At 50.3% G+C, this 13,921-nt stretch overlaps 1 protein-coding gene across 3 annotated transcripts in view; it reads right to left on the bottom strand.

Annotated features, from left to right (window-relative positions):
- The window catches only part of NFASC (neurofascin), a 92,605-nt gene that overhangs the window by 14,182 nt on the left and 64,502 nt on the right, over window positions 1-13,921 (bottom strand). Inside the window, exons 26-28 of one of the 3 annotated variants that reach the window (XM_064497928.1) lie at window positions 9,081-9,299; window positions 6,661-6,777; window positions 4,877-5,032 (exon numbers count right to left, since the gene is read on the bottom strand). The exons of the other annotated variants lie outside the window; for them this stretch is intronic. Coding sequence (XP_064353998.1) covers window positions 4,877-5,032; window positions 6,661-6,777; window positions 9,081-9,299 — 492 coding nt within the window. The remainder of the gene's footprint in view (window positions 1-4,876; window positions 5,033-6,660; window positions 6,778-9,080; window positions 9,300-13,921) is intronic. 3 annotated transcript variants of the gene reach the window in all.

The raw sequence follows: 13,921 nt of genomic DNA, 5'->3' as shown, positions 1-13,921 counted from the left end.
TTCAGCAAGGCAGAGCAGAGGAGAAAATAACCTTCAGCACAGCATGGGGGCTTAATTTAACCAGCCTGCAGTGCAAACAGACAGAGGTGTTCCTGGCAGGAGCGAGGGGAGGTCTGAGCTGGGCAGGATTGAGCTGGGACTTAGCAGGGGTTTGCCTGAAACGGAAAGTACAGTGCAGTGAGCATTTTTTATTGATGCTCATGTGACAAAAAACCAACTCCAAATTAGATTGCTGCTGCTGCTGTTACCTGATCTTGGCTACTCTGGTCTATAGTGCTGCAGAACACGGAAAAGGACTGCGCTACCGTCTTTATCACGTTGCATTGCTTAATCGTACAAGTGAACTCAAGTCAACAAGACTTTCCAACCGGTGCCTGTTGAGGCAGCGCACAGAACTGTCTTGTGTAGGTGCAGGTTGTCACAAGCAGCGAAACACTTGTACCCAGTAAATGGGTGGTTGATCCTTGGGTTAACAGTTACCGAACTGTGCAAGAGCAGTATTGCGTCAAGAACAGATGTGAAAATGCCCTTCCCGTGGCTCCACGTTCAAGTCAACTCCAAGCACAGCTGCAGAATTTGACTGGTGACTTTGTTAGTCACTGTATGAGAATAAAGAGAGCATTTTCCCCATCCCAATGTATCTGAGCAGCTCAAATCGAGGTGCTGTGGACCTCGTGTACAAGCAGTGACAAGCCATCTCTTAATGCCCTTTCACAAAGTGCTGGTAGCAGTTGTGCCTGAGAAAGGGTAGAAAGCTGGATTTAAAAAACCACCAAATCCTACACGAGAAGCGATAATGGAGGATCAGCCCTGCCAAATAGCACTGTGCCTGTACTTGACTTTTTAGAAACAGGTACAGCACATAAAGAGCACAGAGAAGGGAGCGTTATTTAGGAGAGCCGCCACCGGGTGCACGGTGTTTCAGCCTGCTTCCCCCCCATCCCAAGCATCATTCCTCCGAACCAGCGCCCATCTCCTCAGCTCAACGTTCCCAGCACCAACTGCCCTTTACAACATTTTTAGTATCAATCTTCAGCTTCTGCTCAAATATGAGAGCACGATGGTGCTGATAAAGAAGGCATAAAAGACAACCCCCCCCCCCCCTTAACATATGCTGAACAAAGGGCTCTCGTAGAAGAGACGATGACTTTAAAATGGGTTGAATTGGTAAACTTTCCTGAACTACGCCCTTTCAGGGCAGTAAGCACACTGTTGGCGTGTACTTATTCCATCAAAGCTGAACCCAAGATACCAGATGCTTTCCTTGGGGGAAGTCTAAGCCACGATGCCAGCAGCTAATTGCAGCCATGCTGTGACACAAGGAAATTCACAGAGAAAAGAGGAAAAGAGAGAGTCCCACTTGCTAAAAAAAAAATGGCATCAGACACTGAAAGCTCTGTGGTGGTATTGCTTCGCTATAGCCTGGTTCAGGATTTTTGAGTGAGATTTTTCAAAGGGCACAAAGGGTCGCAGGCCCATGGCGAAAGCTGTGCTTTTCATCTCCGTCATGGCACGAACAACAACTCGTGCAGAAGCAGCCTTAGGCACTGAGCTCCTAGGGAGGGTGGGTGGAAGCAGGTTGTGTACTTTGGTCCTTTTGCTGCTTTTTCCTTTAATACTGCTACATTTAATATTTACCTTTACTACAACCTGAGCTAAACAGTCCTCGAAGATGTACTTCTTATAATGGAGACAATGAGATTATAACAGAGCGGGGCTGGGAACTGGATTCAATTAACTGAGTGCTCGGGGAGGAGAGGGGAATAAAGCTGCGCTGGAGAGCTTTGAAATGGAAGATTGTATCAGCAGTCCTGCTAGGATGGGGTTTTTATGGAAAACAATGCTAAGGGAGGATTGAGGGGTTCGGCAAAGCAGCCCGAGGGGTGTTTCATGCCGCCGTGCAGACTAAGGCTGGGTTTTGCATGGGAGGGAGCGTTCTGAGTGCCGAGTCGCTGGGGGATCTTGCAGTAGGATCGTGGCACTGCGTATCATCAAGGTAGAGCTATAATTGCCATCCTTCCCAAAAAAGCAACTCATGACGACAAAATTACAGTCACAGCAATCTTGTATTTAGAGTAAACGAATGACTGTCATTGCAGCGCTCAAAAGAAGAAGATTAAGTGCATGGCTGTCAGAGAGGATGTTTTGATTTGCTGTAATATAAGACCAGCATCAAGGGTAAATAATAGAAAGCAGCTGCATGATCGAACAGGTATTGATTTAAATGCAACTGCAGGGACTGTTTCTTTTTTATTTAATTAATTATAATCTTATGATAGAAAACATGTGTTACCTAATAGTCATGGCTTATATGCCAATAACAAAACTGACTGTAATCCACTGACTAAAGATGAGCAAAAATGTTGTCTCTTTTCTAAAGAGGACTGTTGGGTTAGTTTCAGTGACTGTTCCTGTTGAAATGTTGTACATCAGGGGAAGCTTTACTGTATTTTTCCATTTGACTAAAAGAGCTGTGCGTAGGGTTAAAGCCGGTAGAATTTTACAATTTCCAGTTTCCCAGATCCCTGGGATAATCAAGTCTCCTTTAATTTGATGAGAACTAAGCTGCTTCTCAATTTTACTCTGTTGTTATATGAAAAATGCTAGCAATGATTCAGTGTTGTACTAAGGAGGCTGTAGCACTAAGACGGTCGCTGTAGACGTCTTGTTCAATGCGTACGCAGCACTGGATGCACGTGTTTGAAACACAGCGATACGCTGCAGCAGGGAGGCACGTGCAGTGGTAGCCGTGATAGCTAGGTCTAACTGTATGTGAAGTGAAATTAGTTTTATGTTTTGCGTGGATCCTCCTTCCAAAGTTTTTACAGATAGTGAATTATTTTTTTATTTAAAGGGTATTTTTGCATTAAGCTATGTAGCTTTGAAGTGTCCCTACTGGAAAGAACTGTTGTGATTAAGTGAAAGCTCAATATCCAGCAGAGAAGTTGGACAGCTGTGGTGCAGCAGGTGGACTAGTTCTCATTTATCTACATTCGAACTGAAAGTTTCTTATCACAAGCATTCCCGGTGACACGTGGCAGTCAGCAGGGCTGAGCGTTCACATGAGCCGGGTGCAGGCGGGGAGCCGCCGCGCGGCATCGCCCCGCCGTCCCTGGGGAGAGGGCTCAGGCCATCGTTCGGCCTCTCTCACGGGAACAAAGGTGGCAAATCCTATAGTCTCAGCGATGATATCGCTAGGAACGCTTGGATTACAGAAAATAGACATGCTGAGACTGCCAGCATCAATCAGCCAGGTAGATCACCTTCCCCTCTCTCCTTTCAAAGATTCCCTGCCCCTCGGTGTCCGTCGTGCAGGCGAGCACCCCTCATCCCCCAAATGCCACGGTGGGTGGAAGGCAGGCAGGAAAACAGACGGGTCCAAACCAGGAAAGGGCTATCCAGCAAGAGGAAAGCAGACGCGTTCTGGGGTGCAGGTGCAGCGGCTGGGGGGGGTGGTCGTTTCCGAGGCAGCGGCGGGTGGGGTGCAAAGAGGAGCGTGGTCTAAGGGACGCTGCGCTGCGGATTTCACCACCGCTCGCAGGGTGGTTGTAGCCCGAGACGGAGAGGCACCTCACGTCGGCAGTGCCGGCAGAGGCAGGGCAGCCCCAAGGCCAGCGCCTGCTCGTTACTCACCAGTGTTGGGCAGCATTAGACGTGCAGAAGTACTGGCTGCTGCCGCCTGTCCCTGGGTCATCTTAGCACGTGAGAGAACTACATGGTGTAGTTATGGCTTGCCAACTTTTTGGACTCCAAATAAGATACTGCAGGGGTGAGAGTGGGGGGGAGCTCCTGCTCCCCTCTCCCACCTCCTTGGTGTGGATGGAACATTTTGCTTTCGTACTTCTGATTAAAGAGTAAGTGCTGAGCTTTCCCTTACATGCCTGCGTCTTGGCAAAGTAATTTTAGTTCTTTGAAAATCATTTCTCCTACCTGGGCTACTAGATTTTTCAGTGTACTTTGGTGCAATGTTGGCAGCTGCTTGGTTTTTCAGCTACGTGTTTAGGCACAGACGTTGACAGGCATCGTGCATAAATCCCTACGGCAAACCCCGGAGTGAATACTGAGCGAGTTATAGCTATTTCGATTTCCTGAAACTCATCAAGTGTGAACAGTGAAGTCTTGCCAATACATAAAGACTGATTCAGTGCCTGTGGAAGTCAGTAAGAGTATTTCTGTGGCATTCAGTGGGCAGTGTAGGAAGCCCGTAATTAGGATGCTATAAAAATCATTCAGGTGATAGAACTGGAAAATTGCTTGTGCAATTAGATGCAAAGTTGCCAGAGGAAACATATCTGGCTTTTTATCCTTCTGAAAAGTCCTACGTGTATGCCGGACTTGACTGTCACTGAGGCCTTTTGCAAACAGAGCGTCCCCCCTCCCGGTGCTGCCCCTCACCCGCATCTCAGGGCGCACATCTGCCCGCCTGCTGCTGTGCTCCGGCTCCGTGCACTGACCTGGCCCAAACGCGCGCGGACGCTCCTGCGCCAAAGCAACGAGCAACACCGTGAGAAGCAACACGCACGCGAAAATGCAGACACACAGCCATCGCGGGGCTTCAAGCAGAACCGCATGACAACATGTGCGCGTTCTCTACCCTCATTAAAAGACCCTCTCCTTCAAATCGATGCTGTCCCATCGCTGGCCATCCCAGGGCTTGCTGTGCGCTGTGCGACTCGGAGCAACCTCGCTGAGCCGCTGGGGAGGCAGCTCTTTAATAAGGGCAGAGACGGCACGGTTCCCATGGAGTGGATGGAGCTGGTTCCATGCAGTCATGGTGAAACCGCCCCCGCGGACGCCCTGCGTCCGTGGGGAGAGCTCGGGATGGAGTGACATGCCTCAGAAATGCAGCACGCAGCGGGGCCGAAGCCCCTCTCACCTGAGCTTGTCGTAAAGGTAATGTAAGAGTGTTCGCTGGGGCTAGACCATATGGGGAAAACCCACAACTTGTACATCATCCCGGGCGTCAGATTAGCCAGCTGCACAGAGGAAGGGGTCTGAGCTTTAACGGGGATAGATTTCTCTGTCTTGTTACCTGAGAAACAGAAACCGCACATCAAAGCCAGCCGGCGGGACGGTTGCAGAGATTACCTTGTTGACACTGCAGGCAATGCATTACGCTGTCCCTAGCCACTGAGCAGAAATAACACAGCGTGATGCTCCGCGAGCTATTAACATCTCCGTGATTGTTCCTCACTGGGAATAGAAGGAAAACAGTGATGCAGGGATATGGTATGTTTTTTGCTGCATCCCTGCTTGTGGGACTGAAAAAAGTATCTGTAGCTATTCAGGAGAGCTCTCCCTACTTTTAGGTCCTTTTTCTGCCCAGCCTCAGTCTGGGTATTTTGGCATTTACAACAGAGCCTGGAATTTGCTTGGTCCCACTCAGCTGGGCGAAGGCCCGTCCTCTTGTGCTGCAGGCACCCACTGCACGGAGCAGCCCTGGTGCTTTTGGGAGCATGCAGCCGTTTTCCTCATGGGTTAAGGAGTCTTTTAATGAGCTGGAGGTTGCATTAAACATGCTGCAAGGCTGCTCACCCCAGCTGGGAGATAGCGTGCTTTTGGGGGTGGAGGGTTAGTCCTTAGCTCCAGTGGGGATGGCCACGGGCTGCTGATAGTCAAAGCTCTGTCCTAAGGTCGACCTGTTCTTTGCACTATGTCAGGAATAATTTGTTGATGAACTTAATGCTAAATGTTAAGTGGATTAATGCAGCAAGCCTGCAGTGGGGTTTTTTATTTGTGGCTCTGGAGAGATGGAGCACTCTGCCTGACCAGGTCTCGTTCCCTCATCGGGGCTGAGAACAGCAAATGCTGCTTTGCCTCGTGAAGGCCTGGAGATTTCGGAGCGAGAACAGGCATCGGCTGGGCGTTAGGAGAAGTTGTTTTGAGTAGAATGCGAGTTCATCTTTTAAACAATGTTGTAAACAACCAAAAGTGGTTCGATGCCAATAATTATGCACAGTTGGTTTCTTTTAAATGCCAATTTAAGACCGACATACCAGAAATGCGAAGGCTGAAATGGCTGGGAAATAAAGTCAGAGATAAGCAGCATTCATTGCTGCCTAGCTATTAAAAAAACAACACCCCAACAACATGTAAACATCTTTTCAAAACAAGTACTAAAGGAGAGATACTGGTTTTGAGTTTGCAGACTAAGTACAGCCTTACAGTTTTAAGAGACAATGATATCTGTTATGACAGGAGGTTTGGGATCATAGATGATTCTGCCAACTCCAGCTTCAGAAAGGCCTTCAAAGATATGCATTTTCTTTAAGACTGTCCTCCAATTTATGTAGATTTTATTTGCTTTTCCTTAAAGATTTGTTCCCCTTCATATATATACATATATATATATATTTAAAGCCGTTTATGTTGTGACCAGATATTCTGCATCCTTGAACAAATGAACAGCCTCATTCTCTACATACAGTGCAAGGAGGGGGAATCACTTGTGCATTAGAGCAACATAAATAGTTCTGGTCCACTCTAAACAGCCATGACCGCGTCCTGACTTTTTCCTCTCTCCTCCTCTGTGTGGCCATACAGCATCATTCAATGCCCAGTAATTAGGAGTGCCTCATAGACTGGTCTGAAACGCTGGGAGCTGGCAGGATCTCTAATGGCATCACCACCCTGTAGAGTCCCACGCGATCTGATGCTTACTGGTGATATACTTAACCACAAAGTCAGTTCCTGCAGAGTAATTGTGGCTCCAGGTGATGTTTGCCCAGTTACTATTAGCCAAAGCTCTTATGTCCCATATGGACGATCCATTGGCGGCTGGTGGACAGGTTAGAACAGGAGTTAGTATTTTGGATTATACACGGACGAGACCTCATCTAGCATCTGACATTGGTAAAATCTTACAGAATCGTTCCTAAAGTTATGTCTCTACCTTAGCCTATGACCATGCCTAAGGAAACGTTTATTTCTTATAAAATCCTTAACTTTAAACTTTTGGGGGAAGTTCGATAGCAATAGATCATTTTATATTGTTATTTAAGTCTAACTGCACTCAGTTTATCTCTGAGGTCCTAAGACTTCTGTGGCACTTCTGCAAGTGTTTCAGTCGGTATGAAAATCGCCTGGCTCAACTAGTGCCCAGACGAATGCGAGACGCACGCCTGAGCGCGCACAGACTCGCTAGCACGACTGAGGAGGAAAGACGGGGAAGGAGCATTTTCACGTTTCTAGGTGTACAGGCAGCCGATGGGGCAATGAAGTCACTCGCTTCTGATTTTGAAGCTGAGGAATGTTGACATTGCCTTGGAGAGTGGATGAACTTCTATTTTCTAGCAAAATAGAGCTAATCCATTAGCTTAGTGCATGTATAAGTGACTTTGAATAAATTACACCTTGGGTTCTTTTTTTTTTTCCTTTCCTTTTTTTTTTTTACTTCAGCAGTTGATCAGGTTTTGGTTTGGCAAAATGCAGATTAGTAACTTCAGTTCCTGGAATGAGGGCGGCTACATGACTTGTAAGGAATCGCAAGGGAGAACCTAATGCTGTAAGATCAGGAAAACGTGACCTAGAATCGCTCTTAGGAACGCAACCTGCGCCGCCGCCCTGCCTCCCTGTCTGCCTGCATTACGGCTGAGGCTCCGTGCGCGTGTCCTCGGGGTGGCCTGGGACACACGCCGTTCCCCTTTCATTTCCTCCACTGCTTTAGCTTCTCTGTGTCTTCTGCTCCTGCTTCCTTGCCCTGTTTCGTGGCAGCGTGCACCCTTCCAGGCTGCTTTCAATTAGGAACATTTGCTCATGGACTTGCTTAATTGCGACTGTGCTGCGGTAGCAACCTTGTGAAGCTGCTTCATTGCGAAGACCTCACAGATAGGGATAAGTTGCATCCGTATCTCTTGATCCAGTGTTTAACTGATTCTGTTAAGGCAGGGCAACTCCTTGCACCGATTCCACTTAGTTCCAGCCGAGCAGCTTTGCACGGTGCCGGACTTATCTAGCTGGGGAGGTGGAGGGTGCTGCGAGCTGGGGCACAGATCTACATTTCTCAGTTGAGGACTGCGTCTTTATTAAGCAGATTGGTGCAGTGTAGGAAATGTGCTGCTAATTCTCAAACCTATTTTACTGCGGAGTGCCTTTCACATGGAGGCAGGTCTTTCCAGCATTTTTTTTAACCATCCTGAGCTAATCTTATGTAAGAATGTAAAGAAAGAGGTCTGAACTGGTTTAAATTCCTTGAGTGAAGTGGGTGTCAAGCCTGGTATTCATTATGATTAACTCCTTTCTCTCTTTACTAAAAAATGACAAGCCTTTTTGTAGCTTTTGCGGTTGTGTTTTTGAGTACATGCTATCCAGCTACATAACTGAATTCTTTTCATTGTGCTCCCCTTTGCTATTAGCTTTTTTTAAAAACTTGAATATAACTATCCATGTAATTATCTATTAACTGCAGTTGCCATTACTGCAGTGTTTGTAAAAGCGAGGCTCAGAGAGATGCCTCTCTCCATATCTATCAGTAAAACCCAGATAGTGGAGAATATGCCTCCACCAAAACGGAGTTTGATCATCCTGGTGATTGCACGATAAGGTTATCTCGGCCTGAGAAATACCTGGAATACACCTGCGTGCTGTAATTTTATACACTTCCCCAGGTCTCCGGTGGGCTACGACTAGGTTACATTACAAAGAGCAGCAGCCCAAACCAAAAGACTCCTGTAAGTGGTGGCAGGTCTCGTAGCTAACGGCTGTTGTGCTAGATGCAAAGCGACATCTCTCATAACAGAACCCCTTTTTAATGGCAGTAAGAGCAGGGACAGTTTCGTAGGGTCTTCCACCTCGCTCCCAAATGCTCCTGTGAATCGAGCATCCCAGCACCCCGGGGCGGCCGCGTCCCCCCCGGGGCTCGGGCGGAGGGGCCCAGAGCAGGAGGATGCCCCAAGGGGGACCGGGCTCCCGGGAGCCGCTGGCCCGCCTTCGCTCCCCCGTCTGCGCCACTCCGGCTCCGTGCAAAGCCCTTCCCGGCGCCCCGCGAAGCCTTTCGTGCCTGCGCCTGCCGCTCACCCCGAGCACGAGGCAGGGGAGGCTGCGGCGCGGCGAGGGGGTAGAGAAAGAGGAAAGCGCAGTACCAAGCTCCTGCTTTGGGGTGGCTGCCGCAGCCCTCTCGGTAGTAGTTGTGGTGGTTGCGACGGTTGTGGTGGGCAGAGTGGTGGCGACTGTAGTGGTGGTGGCGACTGTAGTGGTGGTGGTGGTGGCGACTGTAGTGGTGGTGGTGGTAGTTGTGGCCATAGTTGTGGTATCTGTAGGGCTGGTTGGACTGGCTGTAGCTGGAGGCAGCCAAGTTGCAGCTGGCAGAGGGAAACGCGAACACTGGCTTTTTAGAAGAGGTTTTATCTCCTTAGAGCTCGCTCTCGTCATCCCCACAGGCTAAAGACGCAGACACGGGAGAAAGCAGAGCAGCACAACACAGAGGCGAGGGCCGGGAGGGGAGCGAGGGCAGGGAGGCGACACGCACGCGGCCGAGCAACTCGCTCCTCTCTGGCCTTTGCTCTGCCCTGGGTCCCTCCCGCCACCCACCTCCGGGTGAAACCGCAAGCGCGGGAGCGAAGGGGGAAGGCGGCACCGCTGGTCTAGGGGAGGGACGGAGCAGCCTCTGCTCACCCCCCCGTGCCGGGAGCCCAGCAGTTAGCCGAGCGCGCCTAAGGCTCCCCGAAATGAGAAACAGGATTTAACTCTTATCAAAACACAATAATCCAATCTGTTGTGGGCCAGGGAAGCCAAAATGCAATGAGTTCAGCAGCCCCTGGACTGCGCCTGCAGCACGTGCGAGCTGCCCGCGCAGCCGGCAGACTTTTGGGGGGTTTTGTTGGGTTTCTGGCTCCGCTCCGTGCTAACGCTGCGGTCTGGGGAGGAGGCAGCGCTGGCGTTCACGGTGGCTGGATGCTACTTTGCCATCACTGCCCCTCACAACTTGCACTACAATTGGGACGAAGAGGCTCACGCACCCCAGGCTTGCCAGGACAGGGGTCTGTAAGCAGTTTGTTTTTTAAACCAGCCCTTTGTTTGGCCCCATCCAAATCTCTCCTGTGCTGCATTTCCAGAGCAAAGGAGTAACGTCCACGTTTTGCACGTGCTCCTCGGTGTAAACGCAGAGGATCTTGAACTCCACCGAAAAGCGAGTGCATTGCCCTGCACTGGCGGGAGGAGGCAGAAAGGCCTTTTTTGGCTTTGTATTCTTTGCTTTGGGGCAGGGCCTTACTCCCCAGGGGACACGAATGACTGCCATTAGCTCGTGCACCGGCTTGCAGATGGCTTTTGCTAATAGGAAGCGCTGGGTGACACCTCCAGACGAGGTGATCACAAATAGGTCCCGTTAGCCTAACCTCTATTAAAAAGAGCATTACAAAAGTCTTGCTGAAAGCAATAGCAGAAAACGCAACTAAGCAGCTGCTTAAGCTACCTAAGCTAAATGAACTGAGATTCACCCTGTGAATCTTGCATTAAATTATATTTACTTACTCTTACTGTAGATCAACAGATTACAAGTCCCCCGGTCAGGCACACGAAAACTGCTATTGCAAATATCACCCACAAATAAAAAATAGTTCCAGGAAAGTACTTAAAAAGACATCCCAGAACAAAGCTGGGGCTTTCTTTTTCCCCTGGACCAAGGCATCCCCACATCAGGGTGTCTCAGATTGGGGGCTTCCCCTCAGGGATACAGGTACATCGGGGACAGAGCTGATTTAACGCAGCTAAGACCCAAGGAGGGCCTACCCCTAAAATCCCAGCCCTTCCAGAGATCCAAAGGCCGAGAGGAGCAGGTCAGTCAGTCCGTCTCCCTACCGAGCGCAGCTGCAATAAAATCACAGTTACCGGCACATATCGAAAGGGAAAAACCAGAACAACTCCCAGTGTGCCCAGAGAGCGGCCAGTATCCTCTCCGTGGCATCGCGACAGGTACAAACAGGCAATTGCAGCCAGCTTCATGCAGAAACGCAGCCAGACAGAAAGCCCCCCGCTCCTCCCGCCCAGCGTCCCCAGCGCAGCCCTGGGACCCTGGGGATGGCCGCCGCCAGGCTGCAGGGACAGGGACAGGGACGGGACCGAGCCGGGTGGAAGAGTCGCACGACCTTGCTCCTCGTAGGGGGGTGCAGCATGACCGAGCCCTCTCTTGCCCCCGCCGTCACACGGGAGCGTTCCTGGGACGGGCGGTTGCTGTCCTGCGTTTCTCTTTCTCTCGCTCAGCTACTGATTGGGAGTTTGCGGTGTCCTGAGGCTATACGTTACAAAAGCCTTACTTGGGCTGAGAAGTACTAACATCCATCTTTGCTGATTCCTAGCACTTTTCTGAAGGTTAAGAGATTAGTGTGATTAATGTCACCATTAACTCAATTAACCCTCAAGCTGCAACTCTGCAATAGGTTTCGAATGTTCACCGTAAAAGCCGCATGGTAGAAACCCGTTATTAGCTAATGCATTCTCACGGCTTCCCCTCCTGCTTCCCTCCCCTCTGAGGAAAACAGGACCCGACAAGGCACAGAGCAGCTTGCTCAAGGCAGGATTTGGTGGAAAAGCTAGCACCAAACCCCAGGCCTGACCACGCGTCGCGGTGCCGGGCCGCCCCGCGTAGGACCGGAGAGGGCTGTCTGCAGCACGGGTCCTTGCCCTGATGTAATGACTTTAGCAGAAGGAAAGGTTCATCCTTAATGCTCCTATAGACCTGGATGGGAAGAGATTATCTGGGATAAGTCAGAGCTTAGCTGTCCCTCGTATAGGGTATCATCTTTACGTATTACACGCGTGCGCACGGGTGAAACTGCGGGACGGCTCCCACAGTGGGAAGACCCTCCTGGATGCCAGGGTGCCACAACCTATTCAGCGACGGTCGGATTTGTGCCTCTTGCCTCTGGGCGACAGCGATGACAGGAAAGATTTGCCCACGCCGCTCTAACGCTGCACTAGCTCTATCGGAAGCGATCCCTGAGCGCAGGGCTATCACGTTGCATCAGGGCGACGCAGGCTTGCTCCTGAGACTCCCGGGATGAGACTAGGGTGTCTGCGTCTGCACAGGGAATAAAACCAGGTCCTGGCAGGACTGGGATCAAGTAAAATGGGGGATCCTTTGACTCCACTAGTCCGGAGAAGCGAGGAAGGGGAGAGCGGCTAGCAGCAGCACCGTACTGCACGGCGCGGAAGATCAAGAGAAGAGGGAGGCTGGGATTGCAGCTGGGGATGCTGGCAAGGACAGTGCCTCCCTCCTGGGGTGGCCAGGGCTCCCGCAGGTTGGGGGATTTAGGCCTAATCTGCCCCGGTGGGCATGGGGATTCAAAGCTATAGCCTCATTTGGTTTTGAATATGAAATGTGTGTGAAAGAAAAGCTCAGCTGGTAGATTTGGGAGAGGAGATAAGGGGCATTTGCTAGTCTTTGAAAGCCATTCCCTAATGAGAGCTGATTTCAGACGGAGGAAGATAAAGACAGGCTTTGACAGAAGAGCAGAGCTCGCTGACTTCCCCGAAGAAAAGGGCACCCCGTCACGTCTGATCGACAGGCAGGAGAGCACCTCCGAAAGGAGCTCGTCCCGGGAGGGGCGAACGGCGCCCGCACCCCGGAACGAGCCCCCCCGGGGGGCACCTGGGGTCCCAGGGCTCCCTGCCCGGCGGGTCGGGGCCCAGTTGGGAGGTACCGCTGTTCCTGGGTTGCGAAATGGAGAGCTGGGGGGATCGTGGTCCAGGCTGGCGCTTCCAGGACTGCTCGAGCCAACTGCTCTTGTCTGAAAGATCACTTCCACTTAGAAATCACGCGCATCCTTTTAAAAATGCAGCTGTAACACTTCAGCTGACGTAACGTTTCCAAGCTCTGCACAGTAGTTGAGTTTATTTTTTTCTGCATTCCCAACTTGCAGGTTCACTCAAGGGCTTTGACGACATTAGCCTCAAGTGTAGTTAAAGTGCTGAGCATCTGGCACTCTGTTTGAGGTCCCCAGGAATGAAAATGATTCTGCTCTCTGAAAGCAGGAGACGTGTCTGCGAAGGCGCTGCCACGTCTTAAATTGCAAGGCAGAACAGCGCTCTGAAAAGCAGGGTGTCTAAAGAAGCAGGCTTGAAATTGCCTCCGTACCCCTAGGAAACACAGGTAAAAGCCAGCCCTCGTAATTGCCATCCTCCTGCTCCCAGCGCAGACTGGCCCATCTTCCCGGAACCATAAAAACTGCCATTCAGCTCATAAATAGGTCCTGTCTTTGCAACCCGTATATTGCTGCTTCTGTCTGCAAGATACATTACGCTGCCAGGTAATGGGAACCGAGGGACGCGGGGAGGAGGTGCTCCCCTGTAATGGAGAGGGAGCGCAGCGGTTTGGCTGCAGCAGTTAATGGGCTAAGTAACGAGCTGCTGGCAGCCGGATGGCTTCTCCATGGCACGCTCGACAGCCCTGTTCTCTTTGCTGCAACTTGGCACCTAGGCTCAGGGACGGACTGTTAAAAAGGAGCCCGAGCCCTGCACGGAAACTGGGTGAGGATCAGATTCAAACGATCCGAGAGGAAGAATGATAAAAGCAAAAGCGGCGGTATTTAAAGAATGAAACAGGGAGGGAGCCGGGTAAGAGGGGGATTCGAGTCCTGCTCGGAGCAGTCTGGAAGTCCAGCGAGCAGTTGCATCGTTGTTGCAAAATACTGGAAACAATATGTGTCCATACGGCTCTTTAATTATTTAATGGAGCTTTTAATGTGTTGTTAGGCTGTAGTAACAACTTTCCCCTGGGTGTGTCTACAGTATAATTAGGCTTGGAGAAATCTGATTAATTTTTCATGAAATTTGATGTTTAGCCAAATACATTTTCAGAGACTTTTCTTTTCTCCCTCTTCTGGTTTTTAGCAACAGAAGAAAACTGTAAAGTCTTTAACAAAGAGAAAAAATGCTCCAGATCTGATAGCTGTAAGAAATTCAAAAATAGAAAGGAGTGATTGAA

Source organism: Dromaius novaehollandiae, chromosome 27 (genome assembly GCF_036370855.1).
Source record: "Dromaius novaehollandiae isolate bDroNov1 chromosome 27, bDroNov1.hap1, whole genome shotgun sequence".
Lineage (NCBI taxonomy): Eukaryota > Metazoa > Chordata > Aves > Casuariiformes > Dromaiidae > Dromaius > Dromaius novaehollandiae.
The sequence above is the reverse complement of the archived record's forward strand: the minus strand, read 5'-3'. Positions and strand labels throughout refer to the sequence as shown.